This window comes from Phaenicophaeus curvirostris, chromosome 19, assembly GCF_032191515.1.
Source record: "Phaenicophaeus curvirostris isolate KB17595 chromosome 19, BPBGC_Pcur_1.0, whole genome shotgun sequence".
In the NCBI taxonomy this organism is placed as follows: Eukaryota; Metazoa; Chordata; class Aves; order Cuculiformes; family Cuculidae; genus Phaenicophaeus; species Phaenicophaeus curvirostris.
Window position 1 is genome coordinate 14,297,140 of NC_091410.1, and position 23,696 is coordinate 14,320,835.

The 23,696-nt window shown below is 62.4% G+C and overlaps 2 protein-coding genes across 4 annotated transcripts in view; one reads left to right on the forward strand and one right to left on the reverse strand.

The window, feature by feature from the left end:
• TMEM104 (transmembrane protein 104) overlaps positions 1-4,698 on the forward strand; it is a 39,903-nt gene extending 35,205 nt beyond the window's left edge. The window contains exon 9 of one of the 2 annotated variants that reach the window (XM_069872671.1): positions 931-4,698. In XM_069872671.1, the coding sequence (XP_069728772.1) occupies positions 931-1,691 (761 nt within the window). In that variant the 3' untranslated portion in view covers positions 1,692-4,698. The remainder of the gene's footprint in view (positions 1-930) is intronic. The other variant, XM_069872670.1, reaches the window with a different exon arrangement.
• A 2,454-nt stretch (positions 4,699-7,152) lies between these two features.
• On the reverse strand, positions 7,153-23,629 carry GRIN2C (glutamate ionotropic receptor NMDA type subunit 2C). 2 transcript variants are annotated; one of them, XM_069872595.1, is made up of 14 exons: positions 23,605-23,629; positions 23,426-23,518; positions 16,114-16,537; positions 14,286-14,878; positions 13,720-13,834; positions 12,914-13,125; positions 12,629-12,794; positions 12,151-12,304; positions 10,899-11,024; positions 10,597-10,826; positions 10,275-10,435; positions 9,618-9,805; positions 8,845-9,077; positions 7,153-8,516 (listed from the first exon to the last, which is right to left on the reverse strand). In XM_069872595.1, exons 1-14 carry the CDS (start codon positions 23,607-23,609, stop codon positions 7,155-7,157), a joined length of 4,062 nt encoding a protein of 1,353 aa, XP_069728696.1. In that variant the 5' UTR covers positions 23,610-23,629; the 3' UTR covers positions 7,153-7,154. The 2 variants fall into 2 exon arrangements, with proteins under 2 accessions (XP_069728696.1, XP_069728695.1); XM_069872594.1 differs by having other exon boundaries at positions 12,629-12,797.
• Between the last annotated feature and the right edge of the window lie 67 nt (positions 23,630-23,696).

Here is a 23,696-nt window from a genome sequence, read left to right on the forward strand (position 1 = left end):
GCTGTGCTCTGATGCTGCAGACGGCTCTGTGCTGGCCACAGTGGCCCATCCAGTGCCATGGACAGCTCTGTGCTGGCCACAGTGGCCCATCTGATGCCAGCACTGGGCTGTAAATCCTGCCGCTTGCTGCCCTGCCAGGCAGCTTTTCCCCTGCTCCTTGTTATCTCCAGCAGCCGATGCTCACCTTCCCCAGGCTGATGTGATTTCTGTGACCCCAGAATCAGTTTTGTGCTGGGTTTCGGTGCTGTGCTAGCAGTGACTGCTCCTGGCTCACATTTCCACCGACAGAGTCAACAGAGCATCAGTCCAATCCCCACGATTCATTTTTGTCCAAGCGCGTCACTTTTTGTGATAAGCTTTGTAAAATGTTGTTAGGTTTTGCCTTGACACCGGTGAAGGGTAGACGGGCAGACTCTGTGCCTAGAAGTGATGAATTTTAATAGCCGTCTTGCAGCACTGCTTCAGTCCCTTCCAGACTGCTTCTCCACCCTGGGATTTACCCCAGACAGCCTCTTCCTCCTGCCCGGAATGGCTGGCTGCTCCTGGCTCGGTCGTGCTTGACAGATTGCGGGGACAGGGAAGCTCGGTAGATGCTGCTGCTCCGGTGCATCTGCCTGTGTGCGGAGGGGAGGCCTTGGAGACATTAGTCCGGCTGCAAATATGTAGGAACATTCCTGGGGCTGCACCTGCAGCTGGGTTTAACCTTTTCTTGCGTTAGAGGTTGAAGATGGGCCATCTCTAAGCCATCCTGAAAGCCAGTCGTGATTTATTCCCGTGCTCGTTACCTTTGATGTACCGCCTTCTCCTGAGATAAGGAGATGCTCCCATGGAGGAGGAGGGAAAGCTGGTGCCCAGACTGCCAGTGACAATGGGAGGAGGGTCGTGGGGAGTGTAGACCTGGGCTTGACCTCAAACCTTCTTTCTCCCCAGCTTTTATCCTCATGATTATTCTGGCCCTCATCCGCATCAGCAGAGGCCAAGCCGAAGGTCACCCGTCCATGGCCCAGCTGTCGGGCATCCGCAATCTCTTTGGGGTGTGCGTCTACTCCTTCATGTGCCAGCACTCCCTGCCATCCCTCATCACACCCATCTCCAAGAAGAAGCACGTCAACAAGCTCGTGCTGCTCGACTACATCCTGATCCTGGCTTTCTACAGCCTCCTGTCCTTCACTGCCATTTACTGCTTCCGCAACGACACCCTCATGGACATGTACACGCTCAACTTCACCAACTGCGACATCATCAACGTTGCCTTCATTCGCTACTTTCTGGGCCTCTTCCCCGTCTTCACCATCAGCACCAACTTCCCCATCATCGCGGTGACCCTGCGCAACAACTGGAAAACCCTTTTCCACAGGGAAGGGGGCACCTACCCGTGGGTGGTGGATCGGATTGTCTTTCCTGCCATCACGCTCATCCCCCCGGTGCTGGTGGCGTTCTGCACGCACGACCTGGAGTCCTTGGTGGGGATCACGGGAGCGTACGCTGGGAACGGGATCCAGTACCTCATCCCGGCTTTCCTGGCGTACTGCAGCCGCAAGGACACGCAGCTGGTGTTCGGCAGCGGGACGGTTAACAAGCACCTCTCCCCGTTCCGGCACACCTTCTGGATTGTGTTCGTGCTCATATGGGGCTTTTCCTGCTTCGTGTTCGTCACCGCAAACATCGTCCTGAGCGAGCCCAAGCTCTGACGGGGTGGGGGGGTGCGGCTCCCTCCGCAGCTCTGGAGACTTCAGCATTTCAGCTCCCCCCGGGATTGTGGAGGGGGGAGAAGCAGCATGAAGGGAAATTTCCAGGCCATCGGCGTGGTGGCACAGGTTGGACCTGGAGACAGAGTTTCTCCACTCCATCTTGAGTATGGATGGAGTGGACTCAGCCTTGTTACAGCCTGGATTCTCAGTCTCGCTGCACGACGCTGTGGGGCTGAGCCTGCGCCATCAACCAGGGTCCAGCCATTTCTGCCTTCGGCTCTGTCGGAGCGTCCCTTTCTCTGTCCCCACGGTGGCTCTGTGTGTGCTGCGGGGCTCGGCACGTGTGAGAGCTGGCAGCCTTGGCTGCTCACTACTCTGATCGGTTAATGTCCCTGCTCCCAAAGACAGGGACGTGCACTGCGGGATCCAACAGGAGTTTGGGGGAACGGAGTCTCTGCTGAGACCCCTCCCAGCCAACCTCCTGGGCCAGCTGAGGGCAGGAATTAGGGTGGGAATAGCCCTAATTCCGACAAAAATAATGTTGTGATCTGTTACAGTTTCTTTTTCTAGAGGCATTAACCTGTTCTGTGTGCCGTGTGTTGCCTGGGATCTGGGATCTTTGGCTTAGACGTGGATTTCTCCAGCCCAGGAGTTTACATTCACACTTCTCTGTTCTTCCATGCGGCAGCAGCCCCAGTCGGACAGAGCGATGTCCCTACGCGTGCTGGGATGCAGCGCTTCCCCGGCAAGGAGAAGGCAGCCGCGCTTCCCCGGCTCTGACGTGCGGCTGGCGGAGCCCTTCTCCAGTTTTCCCAGGGCTGGGGAAGCTGCCCAGAGCCCGGCTCCAGCGGGCGGGATCCGCGTGGGCTGCGGAGGCTCATTAGCCAGTCTGGACACGCGTGAGGCTTGCGAGAGCACCGGCTGCGCACACTGATGCGTTTCCAGCCTCCTGCGCTGGGTAATTGGCCTTGAAACAAGGTGGGTGTGAGCTCCAGGGACTGGGCTGGTGCCAGGAGGGAGCAGCAGCGTCCGGGCTCCCAGAGACAAAACTCCCGGTGCTGTGGGAGAGTGAAACCCGGCTGGAACTGGGCCTGCATCCCCCTCTCTTCTCTTTCTGCACAGCATCACGGTTGGTTTGGGGCTGGTTTTGCTCTGCTAGCTGAGAGCTGGGCTGTCTCTTGCCTTCGGCAGCCGGTGCTCCAGGTGAGGCGCTGCTCCTGGGGCTGCTGGGGGACAAACAGCACTGGGTCCTGTGCTCTCAGGCCCTTGGGTGAAGATCATACGGGTTTAAGTTTCTACATGCAATATTCTAACCCCTCCTTATCAAAGCAGGTTTAAAGCCAGGTGCGTGTCACTCGTGTTAGAGCCTCCTGCCCTCTGCACTCGCTGCAGGATTAAGTGTCACCGCTCACTACAGCAAGCTTTGAACTGCAGCTCTTTTTAATCAAGCTCTGCTTTCAAGTAGGCCTTTCTGGTTTCCATATGACCTGAAGTGCTCCTCCTGGGGGACTCTGCAAGTTCCCGGAGCCGTATAAAACCACTTCATGGCTTTTAAAGCAAAACCCTGCACCTCTCGAGCCTAAGCACTGTCGCCGCGTCCTCGCCGGGCTGCTTGGAGAGGATTTAGGAGAGCGATTGCCTTCTCTCCAGCTTGATCCTAACCAGGCATTGGCAGCCTAGCTCACTCAAACATCCCCAAGTGTTCTGGGGGAGCTGGGGTGGCACCTTCAGGGCCCAATGAACGAGTTATTCTACAGGCAGTGGGTGCTCGTGTCTTATTTAGGAAGAGGGGCAGTCGCCGTGTAGGTTGGGGGCAGATTCCTGGGGTGGCCAGGCTGGGAGCTGGGCAGAGGGAGGAATTTGGTGCTGATGGAACGAGCTTTTGGGAAGCTGGAGAGGTGCTGGGGCTGCACGAGTGCGCGGGGCGGGTTTGAGGAGGGGGCTGAGACCCTTCCCACCGCATTGCCCGTGCTTTGCGAGGCACTCAGCTCAGCCTCCATCCCTTCAAGTGCCCATTTCAGTCTTTTGCCTTCACATTTCACTGCCGACCAGAGAAGGGGGTTGTTCTGTGTCCTTTCGTCTCCTCTCATCCTCTGTTCCCACCTGGATCTCGCGCGGGGCAGCCTCCCTGCTGCCTCGCCCGGGCTGGGAGCCCAGCCTGGCACCTCCCCTGCGGTCTCTTACATTTCGGGATGTGCCTTCTCCTCCCTGCCCTCCTCTCCTCGTCCAGCCCGTCCCAGAGGAGCTGATGGCCCCGGCGTTGGGTCCCCAGGGGTCTCTGGAATAAATAACCGCGAGTTCACAGACACCCGCTGTCCTTGCACAGCAGCGGAACAGATCTACGTGAGGGAGCGGGGTGACGAACGGAGAGAAGCTTTAGGGCAGAGAGAATGTTTTTCCTATCAAACGTGACTTAGCGATGCCTTAAACATCACTGGGGACAGCGGGAAGGGGCCGGCGCGGGGACGCTGGGTGACCCCGGCTCGGGGCAGCAGCTGCACGTGCCCATCACAGATGAGTTTATTTTTATTTAACCATTATCAGCACTAACAACTCATTGTTTCGGATCCTCATGTGATGCTTGTCCTGACTGTAATTAGTTTTCAAAAAAATGGGATTAAAACCAATCAAATGCACATTATACATCTGGTTTGGTCTGGCTGCTTTTCCCACCCCCTTCCTCTCGCACGTGCACGGAGCAGCTCGTCCCACGGGATCGGCCGTGACGGATGGGGCTGCAGGCCAAGGAGAAACAGCAAGCCGAGAGGCTAATGGAGCCCCTCACCTCTTCCCTGTTGCCTCCCGCTGCTCCGGGTGGGAGCTGCGAACTCAATTAAACCATCGGTGCTTTCCTCTACTCAATTACGGCTCCTTACACTTAAAACCAAACAAATTGAATTGCTCCGTCGCCTCGGGCTGCAAAGGCAGTTTCTGCCAACAAATTTATTATCGCCGTAAAGCCCAGCTTGATTTATGTTAAAATATTAAAACAGATCTTTATGATGGAAATAAACACTTTCTGCTGTGATTCTCTCGAAGGACCTCACAAGCAGCAGAGAAATTCGGGGCTTGGGCTATAAATCTGGAATCAAACTGGCTTCAGGAATGGATTCGGGCTCTGGCAGCGCTTGGAAGAGCAACAGCCAGGGAAAGAAACAAACCTTGGAGCTGGAGAAGCAGGTTCAGATGAGGCTTGGACGCAGCCAGGGAGCCGGGGTCACCGGAGGGGTTAATTGAAGGTTTGCAGGAAGGTGTTCACCAGCCTTTCATAGAATCATGGAAGGGTTTGGGTTGGAAGGGACCGCAAAGCCCGTCCAGTCCCAGACACCTCCCATGGATCAGGGGCTCCAAGCCCCATCCAGCCTGGCCTTGAACCCCTCCAGGGATGGGGCAGCCACCCCTGCTCTGGGCAGCCTGGGTCAGGGCCTCCCCACCCTCACAGCAAAACATTTCTTACTCACATCTCCCCTCTTCCAGCTGAAAACTGTTCCCCTCATCCTGTCTGTCAATGGCCAAGGAGCCCGTTGTCCGAGCCCGGCAAGCGGGTGGCCGGCAGCGAGCCGGCTCTATTTCTCTTTGCACATAAACAGCAGCCCCAGCGTCCCAGGGCGGCACGAGTGCCAGAGCGGCTGAATTAAAAAGTGATTGATTAGACAATCTCACCAAAAAGAAATAATATCCCTCAGCGGCTGTTAAGCACTAAACTACCCAAGCCCTGCTCCGGAAAGCCTGCTCCGAGGGTGCTTCCCGGCCGCTGCGGCCCCACAGGTTTGTCCGGGGCCCCCAGGGGCTCAGCCCCTCCGGGGGTCCGAGGGCTCCCATGGCTCCCACTCACCCCTTGCTCCCACTGGTGCCCAACGTAGCACCAGCAAGGGGAGGAAAGGGGTGTTCTCCCATCCCAGTGAGTAAATAAAGATGATTATGCAGATGCCAGCGTGGTGAGAGGGGTCCTGAGCGCAGGGCACCCTCCTGGGGCAGCAGGACAGCCCTGGCTGCCAGCACCATCCCCAAAGTACCCACAGCATCGCTGTCCCCAGCCCTGGTGGCAGAACCCATCCATAAAACATGAAGTGGATCCATTTGGCCTCTGCTGAGTCACCGGCGAAGGTGCCGATTCATTTAAACTGTGGGGGGAGATTTTTGATGGGATTTTTTTATCCCTTTTCTGCTCCCTTTTGCTGTCAGAGCCCCAGCGCCGGCTCAGGTTCGACCCCGACTCGGCACACGCAGCTCTGTGCGCTGGCTTCCTCGGGTCAGAAAGCCACAATTTTTTGGGGGAGACCCCCGAGGAGCATCGGGGACAGGCGGCTGCACCGCCCGGGGTGGCCGAGCCAGGATCCCTGAGCCTTCAACCAGGTTTATTTATTTATGGCCTTCCTTTATGCCCTGGCACCCCCCTCCCTTGCTATGCGCCTTCGCAGAGGCTGCCAAAGCAATTAAGAGACAATTGCGATGATAAATAAGTAAAGGGAATTAAAGCGCCTGCACCGGCGTGCGACATCAGCCAGGCTGGGTGGGACTGGCTGGTTTATCCCCAGGCAGATGGGGGAATGGATGGACGGACAGATGGACGGACGGACATCACCAATGCTTTTGACGCTGGGCCACGCGCGGACGGGCCCTTCCTGCCCTCCCTGGGGCTTCGTGGCCATCGCTGGGCGCCCCGGAGCAGCTCCTGCCTTGGTGTCACCCGGTGTCACCGCTGCCCGTGCCCCGCAGGGAAAAGGCTGGGTTGGACACGACCGTCAAGAGGAGAACTGAACCCGAGCATCTTTTGCACCTGATTGCTGGCTCCGTCAGCCCCAGGAAGGTGGGAGGAATGTTTTCCTCTCTGGTTCCCTCACAACACTCCTTCCCGGGGCTGCTGAGCTGTGCTGAGCTGTGCCGAGCGGTGCCGAGCGGTGCTGCAGCTCCCGGCTGCTCTGGGAGCATCCTAATGATCCAAGCACCCTGAAACCCCGCAGGGTGCAGTAACTCCAGCTTCAGTGCTCGGCTCCAGCCTTGAAGGCTCCCGAGTAATTATCCCTGAACGCAGTTTAATGAGGAGCCCTTTTCCTCTGCCCGGCTGCTGCCGGCACAGGAGCCTGTGCCAGGGCTCAGCGGCAAAGGAACACAGCAATGGGGTCACCGGACCTCGAGTGGTCTCATGGCTGGAGGACAGAAGAAGGGGGCTCCAGCTGCTTGGAAATGTCTCTTTAATGACCTGGACATGGTGCTTTGAGTCCCTTAGATGAAACCAAACCATGACAGCAACACGGCGGCGATGAGTTTGGCGTCCCCGACGCCAGCGCTGCCTGCGAGGAGAGCCCGAGCCAGCGCCCCAGCCCAGCTCCTCTGTCCCTCAATGCGCACAGGACCCGCCGAGCCGCTTGGAGCACCCAGTGCCAACAGGGAAGGACCCGGGGAGGCTGGAGCTCAGCCGGGAGCCACCATCCGGCCCCTGGGGCCACCCTGTCCCCTCCGTCACACCTCCGACTCCAGGCTGGACACGCGCCGCCAGGACCCGCAGGGAGCGGCCACCCCGTGGGCCACCGGCGGGTCCCCGCGCTCCGTCCCCAGCACCCGCGGCAGGGCCGGCTCCCCGCGCCGCCCGCCGTCCCGCTCCCAGCGCCCAGCGCCCCGGCAGCCGTGGGGCAGCAGGGACCCCGGCGGGAGGCGCCCCGGCCGCAGGGGCAGGTTGGCGCAGGGGCTGAGGCAGGCGTAGGCCGTGCAGGCGGGGATGGTGGCCGTGCAGGCAGGGATGGTGGCCGTGCAGGCGGGGATGGTGGCCGTGGCACGCGGGTGCTGCCAGCAGGCCTCGCGGTACGACGGCAGCCGGGCCACGGGCGAGCACGGTGCCAGGCGGCCGCGGGCCTGGACGCAGCGGGAGCCGCAGCCGTAGCCGCTGTCGCCTTCGGGGAAGAGGTCGGGCACGTCCCTGCAGCGTCGCAGCCCCCCGGGACGCTGCCTCTCGCCCCGCTCGCCGGCCGCCCACCGGCTCGGCCGCTCACGCTCCATCACCGCGGCCTCGAGTCGGGCCAGCTCGCCGCCGGCTCTGCAAGTCCTGGCGGCTTTAGGGAAGGCTCCGCGAGAGCAGGACGAAGGCAGGAAGGGGCTGCCCAACTCCCAGCTCTTCTCCTCCGTGGAGAGCGGCCGGGGCAGCGTCCCCGAGCTCCCGTGTCCCCCGTCCCCCTGGGCCAGCGGGGGGTCCTGCAGCCGCTGCCCCCGGCTCGCTGCCCGCTTGTGCTCCCTGTAGATGTCCGGCGGCGGGAGGTCCCTGGGGGACACGGGGGGCGGGAGGGGAGCCCCGATGTGGTTCCCCACCAGTGCCTGCTCCCCCAAATCTGCTCCTGGGGACGCCTTCACCAGGCGCTGAGGAAAACCCGGGCGGGCTTCGTCCCCCACACAGCCGCCCCGAAACCTCAGGGGGTGCAGGAGACGGGGAACGTGCTCGTTCGCCCCTCTCCTCTTCTCCTCCCGGGGCAGGCGGGAGTCCACGGGGACGGGCTGGGGCAGCGGTGGTCCCAGGGGTGCGCCCTTGGGGGCGTAGGCTCTCCCTGGCCTCTCGGAGGGCGCCCGGTGGGCTCCGGTGCTGTTCTGCACCACGAGCTGGGGTGTCCTCAGCGAGAAGGTGGTCTGGAGGCACTCGCTGCGGTTGCTCCAGTCCTCGATGGTGCGGGTGGCCTGCTCCAGCGAGCCGCCCACGCTGGCCGTGGACACCATGTCCTTGGCCGCCTGCAGCATCTTCAGCACGTTGGCCTGCGCCGAGCTGGCGGTGACGTCGGGCGTGGGCGCCCGCGCGGGGCTCGCCAGGGTCTGCACCCCACTGAAGCAGCTGTAGATGCCCTGCGGGGACAGGGGGTGCCCACCGTCAGCGGGGGCGCTGGGTTCTGCACCCCCAAACCTGCCCTGCCGAGCCGCTGTGGAGGCTGAGATGTCTTGACGACACCAACGTCCCCTCCCCAGGGACACTAATACAGACACAGGGTCAGTCCTAGGGCTGAGCCCTTGCCTCAAAACCTAGTTTCCTCCCCGACCGCGGGCTCCCATCAGCACCAGCATCTCCAGTCCCCCCAGTGTGGGCTGAAGGGCTGATGCCCACCAAGCCGTGCCCGTCCCCACGGCACCGCGGGAGGACACTGGGGCCCCTCGGGTCCCCGGCAGCGTCGCTCACCCTGCTGATGGCCAGGAGGAAGTCCAGCCTGTGGGACTTGGGCACAGAGTGGCGCAGCTTCCAGTAGACGAGGTGCTCCCAGGCGAAGACCAGCAGGCTCAGCCCCATGGCCACCAGCAGCATGTAGAAGACCCCGGCCATGTTGTCGATGTCCAGCTTGCTGCTCATCACCTCGTTCTTCTCGTTCTGGCAGATCCCTGACAGCCAAACCGTCTCCAGCTTCTGGGTCTCACCTGGGGCCAGACACACACAGAGTGGTGACGGGGGTGAAAATGTCCTCCCTGGGCATCATGTCCCCAAGCACAGCCCCTGCCCACCCCACCGGGGCTGGGATGCAGGAGAAGAAAGCCACCTCCAAGCTCCTGGGGCTTTTATCACCATGTCCTTGCTGCTGCCCTTAGCCTGAGCATCCCACCAGGCCTCCTCCTGTCTCTGTCCCCCACCCCGTGCACCAGCCGCTCTCACCGTCCCCTTCCAAGGCTTCTCCTCACCCTTGGATTTTGTATGCAAGGCTGTCTCCAGGATTTTACAGCCTGCAGGAGCAGGAGGGACCCCAGAAGGAATGACCCCCTCCCCCCAGCACCTGGCTGGAAAGGTGCTGCTGGGTTTAACGTCTCCTGGAAGGAGCTGGTGGAGAAGCCCCGTGGTGACAACCTGCAAGGAGCCACGGAGGCTGCACGGGGTCTGGCAACCAAAGCCCTGATCCCCCCTCGCAGGGCAGGGCTGGGTGAGGAGGGGGACAGGGCTAACGAGAGGCTCGCGCGGGCACCCACCGTCCCCCAGGAACTGCAGCAGGGCCAGGTCGATGGCTCGTTTCCAGCGCGAGTCCTTCTGCAGGGCGATGCCGTAGCCCGTGGTGGCAAACACCTTCCCGCTGCCGATGGTCACCAGCTTGCAGCCCTCGTCCTTGCCCGCCATGTAGTTGAGCACGGCCGCGTCGTAGATGAAGGCGTCCAGCTTCCTGCCCCGGCAATGGGAGAGGGTGAGGGGGGGGCTGGCAGGCCTTTAGGGGGGGATGAACCTCTTTGGGGGAGCTCTACCCCTTTCAGATCGCTGCCACCCATCTGGAAAGGATCGTGTCCTCTTTGGGGGTCTCTGCCCCATCGTGGAGCTATAACCCCACTCGGGGGGGCTGTGTTTCATTTGGGGGAGCCAGAAGCCCTCAGAGGTGTCTCCATCCTCTTTGGGGGAAGCTCTATGAACCTGTCCTCCACATTTAGGGGGTTGAACCCTGTTTGAGGGCCCATCCCTCATGCCGGGAAGCCACGCAAAGCCGTACCCGACCCGAGAGCTGCACCCAGCCCGGGGAGCCCACATCTCACTTGTGGGGCGCTGTGTCCTAGCAGAGGGACCCCCACCCCATGCAGGGGGCTCTGCACCCCATCCCAGGGAGCTGTAGGACATTTGGGGCTCCTGAGGAGGAGCCGTACCCCGTTTTGAGGCTGGTGAGGGCGTCCTCCACGGAGCGCTGGTTGTACTTCACCATGTGGGTGTGCATGTCGGGGTAGTTGCTGCGGATGTTCCTCTCGGTGCTGCCGTTGGGGACGGTGCCGAAGCGGAACGGGGGGTACTGCTCCTGCGGCTTCTGGAACTGCAGCGGGAGCCCCGGGGAGCAGCATCGCACGGCGCCCACAGCCACGTCCCCTCTCCCCAGAGCCACCAGACCCCCACGTCCCCCCGGACCCCCGCTTCTCCCCACCCAAACCCCATTATCATGGTTTGGGGGGGTCTCAGCCCCACCGCGACCCCCACCTTCCTGTCGCTCAGCCCCGACACCGTGTCGATGTACTGCTCCTGGATCATGAAGGCGGCCAGGTTGGCGGTGTAGCTGGCGAGGAAGATGACGGCGAAGAAGGCCCAGATGAGCACCATGATCTTGCTGGTGGTGCCCTTGGGGTTCTCAATGGGCACCGAGTTGTTGAAGACCAGAGCCCACAGCAGCCACACGGACTTGCCAATGGTGAAGGAGGGACCTCCGGGCCCTGTGGGGACAGGGGACAGCGGTCACCTCGGCTGGGGACGTGTGCCCCCGCCTCCTGCCTCCCCCAACTCACTCTTGCCGCTGGTGAGGTTCTGGTTGTAGCCAACGGGGCTGAAATACTCAAAGACGAAGACGGTGACAGCCACCACGGTGAGGCACATCACGAACATCATGACCCACACGGCCGGGCTGTAAGGCTCTGCAAGGCAAGTGGGACCCCGTCAGCACCCCCGGACCCCCTCGGGGACCCCAGGAGCTCCTGCAGGTGGAGAGGGCTCGTCCTCCTCATATTGCCCCTCCTCAGAGAGGAGCTGGGACCAGCAGCGCTGCAGCCAAGCGGATCCACAGGGAATCAGGAGGGAAGGGGGATGCTGTGGGACAGGAGGATGCAGCTGTGCTTGAACACAACCAGGCTTTCATCAACAGGGAGAGGGCGATGAGATGCTCCCCGTCCCCAGGGTCATTGGCAGAAGGGTTTCCCGTGGGATCACACGGTGAATTCCAGCCCCCTGGCCCCACTCAGCCCCAGGATAAGCCCCCACTTGCCCGGGATAAGCCGGGACAGGGCGGCAGGAGCAGCTGGATCTCATCCGAGCCCTCCACACGCAGCCGCCGGAGCCCATTTGTCAGCGTGTCCTTGGCTGTCAAGGAGGAGAGGTCTCCCCTGATGAGCTGCGGCTCGTTAGCGCGGGGGGCAGGAGGCTGGGGCCGCGGTGCCAGCGCTGCCGGACGCTGCCCTGCTCCTGGGGCGGCCACTTCGCAGCGAGGGGTGGCGGGAGGGGAGATGTGCCCAGGCTGTTCATGCCCCTCGCCCCGTGGCATCACCAGCACGGAGCCCACGAGGCCGCGTTGTGCCCTCGCCCAGAGCCCCACACCCTGCCCGAGCGCTCCGGCTGCCTCTCAGGTCACCCTCACCCAGTCCCCTCTCCTTCCCGAGGTGCAGAATTCCTTGTTAAAAACTCATTAAATAAAACTTTGAGCACAGGAGGTTCCTGCGCTGGTGCCAGGGAAGGGTCCCTGGCGCGGAGCTCAGCTCTCGCAAATCCCCCCTCGCCTCCCTCCGCGTCCCTGCCCTCCTCCTCCTCACCAGGAACGAAGAGGAGGAACCCAGCGCTCCAGCCGCAGGCTCGGTAATAAAGGGATTATTGAGGCGAGGGGAGGAGGAAGCCCCAGAGCCGCTGGCACAATCTCCTTCCTTTATGACTTAGGCTTTTTCTTCTTCGAAGTTATTAAAACCAAACAATATTTCCAATTTGTGTTGGTGGGAAGCGTGGGACGAGCCTGCAGACGGGCAGGCGGACAGACAGACGGATGGACGTGCTCACCGAGGAAGGCAGAAGGAGAGACGGTGCCGTTGCTCCGCGCCACCATCACGCTGATGCCCGTCTCCACGAAGGGCACGGAGAAGTCCACGATCTCGGAGCGCTCCTCGTTGATGGTGAGGGAGCCGATGGCCATGTCCGCGCGCTTGTAATAAACCTGGGAGGGCAGGGGACGGGGGTGGGCATCTCCAGCCTTAGCTTTTGTCCTTCTGTTTTAATATCAGCTTCTTAAATGACCAGTGACACAAACCTAACCAGCTGTGGGTCACAGAATCGTGGAATGTGTTGGGTTGGAAGGGACCTTAAAACCCATCCAGTCCCCCCTCACCATGGGCAGGGACACCTCCCATGGATCAGGGGCTCCAAGCCCCATCCAACCTGGCCTTGAACCCCTCCAGGGATGGGGCAGCCACCCCTGCTCTGGGCTCATCCTGACCCCGGGGAGGGCTGGAGGTGAGGTCCGAGCCGTGCCCACCCGTACCTCACCGATCATGCCATTCCAGACCCCGCGGACGATCTTGCCGTGTTTGCCGTTGGTCACCAAGTAGAGGTCGTAGGAGAACTTCACCGTCTTGGCCAGCTTCTTCAGGATGTCGATGCAGAAGCCTTTGCAGCACAGCTTGGTGTAGGGATCCACGAGGCCGTCACTGCTGAAACCACACCAGGAGCAGTGGGTTGGACCAAGCAGAGATGCTCCGAGCTGCCCCCAGGGCCTCCCCGAGCCCCGAGAGCAGCGGCTGGTGCTGAGCTCCGGGTCACCGCTCACCTCTGGGAGGAGTTGGTTTGCTTGCGGCAGGGCACGGTGTTGCGCACGCAGACCCCGGTGCTGGGGTCCGTGTTCTCCACGATGACGAAGGGTCTCTCCTCCAGCGTGGCCACGGTCAGGTGCCGGTTATCGGCCACGGGCTGCATGAAGGAGCCGTAGCGAGGCCACACCGGGTACTTCATGTGGATGATGCCTTTCTCCCACTTGCCCACCTGCCCCCGAGGGAAAGCACATGGTCACCCCGGTCTGGGGGCACAGGGGGTCCCATGTCCATCCTCCCCACACCTTCGGGGACCATTTCTCCCAGAGCATCGTTCCCCTGGAGCTCAGCTGCGGTGAGGCCCATCTCAGCATCCCTTTCCCCACGCACCCACTGACCGCAGGATAAAGTTTTTCCTCCTGGGATCCAAGTGTCAGGCTTGGGTGAGCACAGCCCTGGCCAAACTTCACCCCAAATGCTTTTAAACTAGGAAAAAAAAGCTCCCCATGCAGTTTGTTTCAGGTTGAGGCATTTGGCTGCCGTTCTCCAGAGGTGGGCAGGTGCGTTTTTGCCTCTTTCAGAACTTTTCAGTCAAATTGCAGGGAAAGGAACCCCATTCCTGGCCGAGCTTTGGTGCCAAACCCCATTCTTGGTGCCTAGCGTTGCTGCAAAGGCGCAGCACGCCACCACGGGTACCTTTGGAAACAGCCACGGGTTCTGCAGGGCACAACCTGCCCCGAGGTGGGACCCCAGCCCACGTGTGACTCCAGGCTCCCCCTCCCCAGCCCCCCCAGCGTGCCCGTCCCCGGCGTCCCGGGGGTCCTACCATCTCCCAGAGCCGGTGCTGGTTGAGGGAGATCACCACCATGGTGGGCCTGACCAGGTAGCCACCTTCATTGAAGGAGAAGTCCCTGTGTTCCCAGGTGACGTTGAGGAGGTGCCTGGTGGGACACGGTGCCCGTCAGCCCCTGCCCAGCCTCCTACAACCCCCCCATCCTGCTCCAGCCCCAGCTGGGCTGCCGGGGTCCCACAGGGAGCTGAGGGGCTGAGAGCTGGGGAGCAGGTTTAGTGCCCACGCGAGGAGCTCTGGGCAGCTGGAGGGAGCCAGGAGGCCCTGGGGATGTCCCACTGCAGGGTAGAGGACGCACAGACCAGCACAGCGGCCCCGAGGTGCCACACCTGCACTGCAAAGCAGAGCCAAGGGTCCCGAATCACAGAAAAGCACAGAAAAAGGCTCTGGGAAGATGCTCCAGGAGAAACCCAGCAGAGGCACAGCCCGTCAGCAGCACCCAGAGCGAACATCATCTCTGCTGCCCACCAGCTCCATCCTCCCCTGCCCCTTCCATCTCTATTTCCATATTTCCCCCACCCCAGAGGGTCCCCGAGCCTCACCGGTAGAAGCTGGTGTTGTTGGTGGCCCCAGGACGGGTCCAGCAGTCCCGTCCCACCTCCGGGAGGTAGCCGTGGGCTCGGAAGAAGCTGGCTGCCCCCATGGCGACGATGGCCACCCCGTCCCGCACCTTCTGCCGCAGGCTCAGCTTCCAGCTCTCGGTCACCACGCTGATGAGGCCGACGGGGAAGGAGCTGGGTGGCACCTCCATGTTCCCCACCGCCAGGCTGGGCACGATCCAGATGTAGCCTGGCCCCACGAGGCCGGCCTGCTCTGCCATGGCGAAGAGGTACTCGGCCTCCTCCCGCGAGCAGTAGACGATGAGGACTTGGGCATCGATCTGCCGCAGGAGCCGCTGCGTCCGGGAGCTGCTCCGCTCCTGGCTCATCTCGAAGGTGAGCACATCCTGCAGCTCCCACCCGAAGTAGCTGGCGTCCGTGAAGGAGCGGATGACCTCCAGGAAGATGTTGTATCCCGGGTAGAGGCTGGTGATGATGGCGAAGGAGCTCCAGTCGTATTCCTCCAGCACCTTGAAGATCACCTGGATTTGCTGCTCGATGGAGACACCCAACTGCAGGAAAGCCGAGCCGGGCTCCTGTGGGACAAGAAGGGGTTAGGGCTGTGCTGGCATCATGCTCCAGGTCTCCTGCACCCATGCAAACCACCTTGGATTTGTCCTTATGAAGAGTTCAAGGGAGCCATGAACTGTCACAGTCCATGCGCTGCAGACACCCAGAACGGTCTCCAAGAAACCTCATCCCATGCAAAGGGTTAAACCCTGCGGCCTCTCCTCTATTTCTCAGCTTGTGGACCAAGCATTCACCCGCCCTCTGAAGGAGACCAGCAATTTCTCTTTATACCAGGAGAGGGAGGTGGGCAAGGGCTCTGCCAGGAGCGTAAATGCCATCCCAGCCCCGACTTCCTACCTGCTGCCAGAGCGCACACGGCTCCTTCCCTCCCGCCCCACCTCCTCGGCCATCTGGCCTCTCATTAGCAAATCTTAATTGATCTGATTCTGTCTTCAATGATTCAGCGATGGCGTTGCAGAACGTCGCAGGCGGACAGCGGGTTTGGCTCCCCAGACCCTCCGTCTCCAGAGAAGCCCCAGCCAGGGCAGGAGCTGCTGGGGACCTCGGACTCGTGGGAGGGAGATGAGGAGGTTGAACCTCCAGAGACATCTCTCCTGAAACACCCAACCCAGCGCGAAACCCATTGCCCCGCAGAGGGCTGGGTCTCCACTCCAGGGGATGGAGCTGGAGCCAAGACCCCTCCAGCTCTTGGGCTGGTGAGAGGAGCAGCGGGGAGGGAGAATGGAAACCTCCTGTCCAGCAGCCTCCCCACAGCCCCCTCCAGCTCTCTGTGCCTCCTGCGCTCCTGGCAGGCAGGTGACAGTGACCGTGTCTGATGCCAGCGAGGAGCAGAGAAGCCAAAAATCCCATTTCGGGCCGCGGTGCACCCGAGATCACTGCCGCAGCCGAGCGAGCCTTCTCCGTGTCACCTGCACAACCATTCCAGGGCTGGATCTGCCCCAGCGGCATGGGGAGGGAGGGGACGGGGACACCATGGCCCCAGCACCCACGGGGGGCACAGCCCAGAGGAGACGGGAAGCAGGACATGAGGGAAAGTGCCCTGATGGGTCACTGAAGTTCTCTCCCTCGTGCCATCAACAGGAATCCTCCTTGAGGTCCCCACCACCCCGGTCAGCCACGCTGCCACAGCCACTGCCCACAAGCCCCAGCAGCTCCTCTGCTCTCCAGCAGCTCCCACCTCATCTCCGATCACGCCTCATTTCTCCAAGCATCCCTCACAAACATCCCGCGAAAGCCTCACCTTCGGGGTCAGGACCACCGCGGAGCCCCCGCTGATGCTGATGATGGGGACCTGGGTCTGGGAGGAGACGAAGTCAAGGATCTGGGCCACGGCCTCCGTGCCGACATTGTCCTCAAAGACGATACCGTGGATCTTGTGGCTGGCGAGGATGCCGCAGATCTGGGTGAGGAGGGTGCTGGGGTTGGTGTTGTTGACGACGACGGTGATGGGGTGGATCTCCAAGGGCATGTCCAGGAAGCTCTGGGGGCTCAGGCGGGAGCGGACGTGCAGGGGGTAGGAGGTGCCACCAAACACCACGGCCACGTTGACCACTGGCTCCTCGGGGCCCGGCAGCAGGAGATCGGTGAAGGCGGCCGAGCAGCCCAGCACCATCGACAGTAGCAGAGCACGCGCCGGCGCTCTGCCCATGTCCACCGCCGCGTCCCTGCCGGGACAGCCCACAGCCCCATCAGGACCCCCGGCCCCGCTCGCCCCGGCCAGGGGGAGAGGGGACCCTCATCCTCGGGGGGCTGCATGTGGTGGGGGGGGGTGACCGCAGAGCTGTGCCCACCACCCACAGTTACACATCAGCACCGTGTCCCTTGTCCCCAGCCCCACCAACCACTAGTCCTTTCCAGTTGGTCACCATCCCACCACCACTGCCCCATTGCCTTTCCACCCTTGTCCCCCCTCCAAAAGCCATCGCGGCTCCTCATCGTCCCTCCAGCCTGGCTGGGGACAGCAGCGCGAGGTGGCAGGAGGAGCTGGCAGCTCCCTGGTGCCTCTCTCCACAGCCAGCAGGCACCTTTGACAGCGAGCGGCTTTGCCCTTGAGGGAGGGTTCAGCTCTGCAACCCCCAGAGTAGGATTTTGCAAACCACACCATCCCCGGAGCAGCTATCCCTGTCCTTGTCCTTGTCCCTGCCCCCCTGCCTGTCCCCTCTGTCCCAGCCCCCTCACTGCTGCCTCCCAAAGCACCTGTGTGCTGGCCCCTTAGCTCCAAATTTCTCTCCTAGACGCTGTCCTGGTTCTTTGCCCCCGTCTCGGTCCCTGCGGTCACCCCGGTGCCACGCTGGGCAGCGGGGATGGGGACAAGCAGCCATCCGCGGTGGCACCGGCCGCACGCCGGGGTTGCTCCATGCAGCAAGATGCCAGCTGGTGCTCGGCGACGTCACTTGTGATTAAAAGCTGCTGTTGCCTAACGTGTCCTTGGCACGGGCAGAGGAGCTCTGGCTATCAGGGGGTCCAGGCTGCCTGGGGGTTGCGTCCCACCACCCACCAAGCCACAGAGGGGACAGCGCTCAGCTCGCTGCCATCACCTGCCAGCGCCTTGGGCTGCAAAGGCAGGGAACGAACCCGACGCCTGCACCCTGCGAGAGCTGCACAGCACAGATTGGAACACCAGCACCGTCCCCTCCAGGGACACGAGCCCCGCATCCCCTCCCACGCCCCACGGGTGCCAGGGCCACTCGGGCACCAGCGCTGCCCCGAGAGCATCTCGCTCAGCCGGATGGGTTTGAGCAGGGGGTTGTCCACCCGCAGCACCCTCCATCACCAAGGATGCTCGGCTGCCTCCCCACCACCCCGCAGCGCAGCCGCCTGGGTGGCAGGAGCCACGACGCCGCGGTGATGGGCGCAGCCGGGCCTGCTGGCCGGAGAGGGCAGCGCGTGAGTCATGCCACGCTGGCAGCGTCCCACGCTCCGGCTCGGCCAGCCCATGCCACCCGCCCCTCGCCGCAAATTTCCGAGTATTTTTAGTGCCACAATAAATAATTCATCGGGAATCCGGCACCAGCTACCCTCGCAGAAAGGAAGGGGAGCAACGCGCCACCCAAAACAAACAGAGCCGCTCTCCCGGCTGCTCTGCCCGGCTCGGCCCTCCTCAAGGACATTTAAATATACCCCAAGCCCTCGCGGTGCCCCAGTGGGTTCAGCAGTGCCAGCCCTGGGGAGGAGGCACCTCACCCATCCCAGGTCCTTCATCCTCCTCTTCCTCATCCCAGCTCTTCCCTGTGCTCAGGAGCCTCTTCCAGCACCGAGTCATCCAAGCACCGACTGGCCAAACCCTCCAATACCGCTGGCAGCTGCCTCCGAAGGGCAACTGGGAGCAGGGCTGGGCAAACTGGTTTCCCACTGGAGCCGCAGGTGGGGAGCGTCCCTGCTGCTCTCGGACAGAGGAGGGGGGCACGGGAGCACCGTGCTGGCAACCACGACAAGGAATTTCCATCCTTCATGGAACCACGGAATGGGTTGGGTTGGAAGGGACCTCCAAGGCCACCCAGTTCCACCCCCGGCCACGGGCAGGGACACCTCCCCTGGATCCTAAGCGGGACCCTGGTGCCCCGCGCGGCCCTCGGTGCCCAGGGAGGAGGCTGCTGGGGCTGCGTGTGTGGGTGAGAGCCCGCACTGCTCCAAAATTCAATGATTCTATGAAAATGGCTGGGTTGGGATGCACAGAGCAGCACCTCCTCCTGCCCAGCTCAAGCTGTGCCCTCCCAGCCCATTTTTTCCAGGAGCGAGCAGAGAGGTGCAGGAAAACGTGGGGGTTTGGGGGCGAGAGCGTAGGGAAGAGAAATTTCAGGAAAGTGATGGAAGCAGAGGAGGAGCTGAGCCTGTCCCTGCGCCACCGCCGGGGCTGCAGCGAAGCCCCCACGGGCTTCAAGAAAATCCCCATTTTCCAATCTCTCGCAGGCAGCGCTGCTGAAGGGCTCTTTTGGGAAAAGGCCTTTCCAAAGGGAGGTTTTCCAGGTGGGCGAAGGGCTGCAGCCCGATGCCAGCGCCCCGCTGCCTCCCCAGGGAGCAGAGGGCACCCCGGGGCTCGGGCGCTCCGCGTGTGCCGCTTTGGGTGGCTTTGAGCAGCTCAACCCTCTCCCCAGGCTCAGCTTCACCCCACATGCCAAACGCTCCCGGCAAGCTGCTAACGGCACCAGTGGAGCCCTTGGCTCCCACCAACCCTGAAACGTCCTTTTGATGCAACAGGGAAAGTTTGCTCCTCATCCTAAACCTCCTCGTTGCCCTCCATCCATCCCTCCCTCTCCTGCTCCGAGCTGGGGAGAGCTCCTGCAGATATTTTGACCTCAGGAAAGGAAGAAATAAAATCCCAAAACGCAAAATATCGCTCGAGAGAGAAACCTTATCCCCTAAAAATCCTCTGAGCCCACAAGCACAGGGGAGGCGCAGGGAGGGGAGATGCTGCCAACCGAGGCGAAGGACAGAGCGATCCCAAACCCTGGGGGACAGCAGGGAGGCACAGGGTGCTGTTACCCAGCTAAGGGACACCCTGTGGGGCAAAGAGACCTCGACAGAGCCCCCCAAAAGCAGGGAAAGCAATTCAACCTTCCTAATGCCAACTCATCCCCATCCCCATCCCCGCGCAGGGGGCACAGCTTGGAAGGGAGAAGGCACAGGCAGCCCCTGGCGAGCATCATCTCCTTTCAACCTTCATCCGCCACCCCCCGGCATCACCCTCGTCTTCCTCGCCACCCTCCTCTTCCTCGCCTCCAACAGCAACAGTTGTGGGCCGGGGGCTCGCACGCACCGAAACGCAGCTTAAAAAGGTCGAATATGGATTAACCAAAAATAAACAGCAAGCGTCCTGCCTGCCACTGGGTTACGCAAGGTAGTTGGGGGGGGGGGGGGTGGAGGGGGACAGGGCTGGGGGCACCCAGGGAAGGGATCCTGGGATCAGTTTTGGGGGGTGGGAGGCAGGAAAAGGATGGGGATGAGTCGGGGGCCTGGGATGGGGTTTGGGGGGGTGGGAGGCAGGAACTGCCTCCCACCCCCCCAAACCCCATCCCAGGACCCCGACTCATCCCCTGCATGGGATGGTGAGGAGGGGGTGTCAGGGATGGGGATGCCGGAGCAGAGGGAAATGGTACAGGTAGCCCCCCCCACACACACCCCAAAAACATCCCCAGCGCAGCGCCCAGGACTCCAACTCATCCCCATCCTTTGCTTGGGGCGGTGAGCAGAGCTCTGGGGGTTTGGGGGGGCAGATGGAAATGGGGGGACACACACACACTGACCCCCAAGCCCCCCCCACGCTAGCACCCAGGATTCCGACTCATCCCCATCCCTTCTTCGGGACGAGGATGCAGGAGGATGGAGGAGGAAGAGGGAAATGACCCAAACAGCCCCCCTACCCCCAAAATCTCCATCCCAGCCCCCAGGATTCAGGCTCAGCCGCACCCCCCGCCTGGAACAGGGACGGGGATTGGGGGGGGGAACTGAGATTAATGACCAGAACCTCCTCCCCGCGCCCCCCCGGAGCCCCCCGGCCCCCGGCTCAGCCCGTGCCCCGCTCGGGGGGGGCGACCGGGGGGTGTCGGGGACCGGGGGCGGAGGGGAACGAGCAGGAAAACCCCTCCCCGACCCCCCCCCCCCACCCCCGATCGCCCCCCACCCCCCACCCGCCTCTCCGATCCCCGAAAAAATCCTCACCTGGTCCCGAAAAGTTCTCCGGGAGCCCGTCGGGAGCCCGTCCCCCCCCGGTGCTCGCGGGGCCGGCGCCGCCCGCTCCTACATCGCCCCCGAGCCGCCCCGGGGCCGGCGGGAGGGGGGGGCCCCGAGCGCCCTTGGCGGCGGCTCCGCTGCGGCGGAGAACGGGGGGGGCGGGGGGGGGGGCGGCGGCAGCAGGTGGCGGCGAGCGGCGGCCATCGGACCCCGCACCGGACCCCGCACCGGACCCCGCACCCGCACCGGGGGCGGCGACGGGGGGGGCTGAGCAGGGGGGAGGGCAGGGACGCCGAGCTGGGATGAGGACAAGGATGCTGAGCTGGGATAAGGGCAGGGATGCTGAGCAGGGATGCAGGTAGGGATGCTGAGCCTGGAGGAGGGCAGGGATGAAAGCAGGGATGCTGAGGCGGGATGAGGATAAGGATGCTGAGCTGGGATGAGGACAAGGATGCTGAGCTGGGATAAGGGCAGGGATGCTGAGCCGGGATGAGGACAAGGATGCTGAGCTGGGATGAGGACAAGGATGCTGAGCTGGGATGAGGACAAGGATGCTGAGCCGGGATGAGGACAAGGATGCTGAGCAGGGATGCAGACAGGTATGCTGAGCTGGGAGGGTGCAAGGATGAGGGCAAAGATGCTGAGCTGGGATGAGGGCAGGGATGAGGGCAAGGATGAAAGCAGGGATGCTGAACCGGGATGAGGGAAAGGATGAAAGCAGGGATGCAGGTAGGGATGCTGAGCCGGGATGAGGGCAAAGATGCTGAGCAGGGATGCTGAGCTGGGATGAAGGCAGGGATGCAGACAGGTATGCTGAGCTGGGAGGAGGACAGGGATGAGAGCAGAGATGCAGACAGGGATGCTGAGCCGGGACGAGGGCAGGGATGCAGGCGGGGATGCTGAGCAGGGATGCTGAGCCGGGACGAGGGCAAGGATGCTGAGCAGGGATGAAGGCAGGGATGCTGAGCGGGGATGCTGAGCGGGGATGCTGAGCGGGGAGAGGGGCGCGGGGGGAGCCCGGGGGCGGTGGAAGGACAAGACGCGTGTCCTCCCGCCTCGCCGCAACTTCGGAGCATCCGCCAGCCCCGGGGAGGAGCGGGGATGGAGCCGGGCAGCCCCCCCGCCTGCCCCCGCACCGGCACAGGGGGGAGCGGGGAAAGAGCCTCCCGACTCCTTCAGTCCCCCCGCTCCTTCCCCACGAGGGAAAACCCACCGCAAAAAAAGGCAGAGCCCCCCCGCAAGTCACCACCCAGCCCTGGAGGAGCTGGAGGGATGCAAGGGGCTGCGGTTGGACCGGTCTCCCCCGCAAATACCTCCCAGCCCTTTGCCAAATGAACTGGGGGACAGTGGCCACCTGCCCCGCGTGCCCCAGGGTCCCCATCATCAGCTCCGGGGTCCCTATCAGCCTCAGGGACCCCATGGTCCACCCCAGGGATCCCGAGGTCCCCATGTCCAGAGAGGTTTCATCCTGCCTAAAAAGCTGCTGCCTGTGGCAACCAGAAGCTGCTCCCAGGACGGTCCTGGGCTGTCCCTGTCCCCAGCCAGGGCTCTGGATGCCCTCGGGGCTGTGAGAGATGCCAAAAAAAATGGGGGCGAGGGGAAAAATAGACAATTTTGGCTTCATTTTAACATCTGTAAAAGCAGCATCCGCTGTCTGTGCTGGAGCTGCCTCAGATCTAAGGCTGCTGCTGTGCTGGGGTTCAAGATGATGGGGACAGGGGACTTTGCACCCCTCTCTGGGGTCCCTGCTGGCCGCATGCTGCCCCCCCAGCCCCACTGCTGCCTGGACCGGGCACTGCTGCTCCCTCCTCAAGGAGAGGAGGGTTAGGGGTCAGCAACAGGTTCTTGCTGCCCCCAGTCCTTTGCCAGGACAACTAAGGGTGGCTCTGGGGTTTAACCCCTTCTGTCACCTTCACAGTCAGCTGTGATGGACCTGGGGACCAGCTTTCCAGGGCCCTGGTCCCTCGGGGCTGGCACAGAACCCCTGAGCTGCTCCTGTGCCCTTATTTCCCCCCACCCTGGTAGATCAGGGGCTTCATTTTCTCCTCCCAGGGCCGGCCAGTCCCTGGTCTGGATCCCTCACAAAGTCTCAGCTCCCACCTATTTCAGCCCCGGTGATGTCCCATGGAGAAAACGTCCCCCAGCATCTCCGTCCCGCTGGGCCCTGAACCCCCATCGCAGGGACAGAGGGAGGCAGGTCTGGGCACAGCTGGGGGGACAAGCAGCGGGGCAGGGACCGATTGGGGCACACACCCCACATCCCCAGCCTTTTCTCCTCTCCCCTGGGAGTCAAACCCTCAGATCCATGGCAAGCACCTTGCAGAGCAAGCGGCAGCACCGTGAGCTCCCCTCCAGGTTTTCAGTTTTCCTGGCAAAATCCTTTAGCGACTTAAAAACCAAAACCCACAACTTTTTTTCTGGGCCAAAAAGCAGTGACTCCCCTGGTCCAACCCCTGCAGGGTCTGGGCCACCACCCCGCGATGCAGCATGCGGGAGCTGCTCTGCAATCACCCAAACCTCTTCTTTATGCCCTTAAACAACAGAAATCCCTTTCACGTTAAAAAAAAACGTTTGCTGGTGGCTGCAAGGCTGCGGGTTGAATCAGAAGCACCAACAACACCTCAAGACGAAGCCCACAACCCCTGGACTTCTCCTCCAGGATGGAAACCTCTGGCTTCCCCAGAGGCTCAGTGCCACCCTCTGGAGATGCTTTCTGGACTGGGATGAATAATACGAGCAGGAAGCTGCTTTCCTCCTCCTGCATCCTTCTCCTTAATCCTCCTTCTTCATAGCACCAGGGTGGGACCCTCAACATCCCAGCAGATCCCTGATCCACAGCCCCAACAGGAGGGAGCTCAGCTGCTGCTCCATCATCCTCTTACCTTTCACCGGCGTCTGTGCTCGCAGGAGGCTCAGAAAGCAGGTTGAGCACCGCAAGGCACCGCGCTCCGACAGCTCCCGGTGTGCAGCCACCTCTTGCAGGGACGAGCAGCCGACGGCCGGGCTGGGGGCCCAGGGAGAACCGCGTCGGGAGGGTGATGGGATTCCAGCTTTGCGCTCACCCATCCCGGCCAACAGCCGCGTTGGAGAAGCACCTTGGGCTCCACGTAGGCACCTAGCAAACCATCACAGCCCCGCTGGCACCTCGCATCC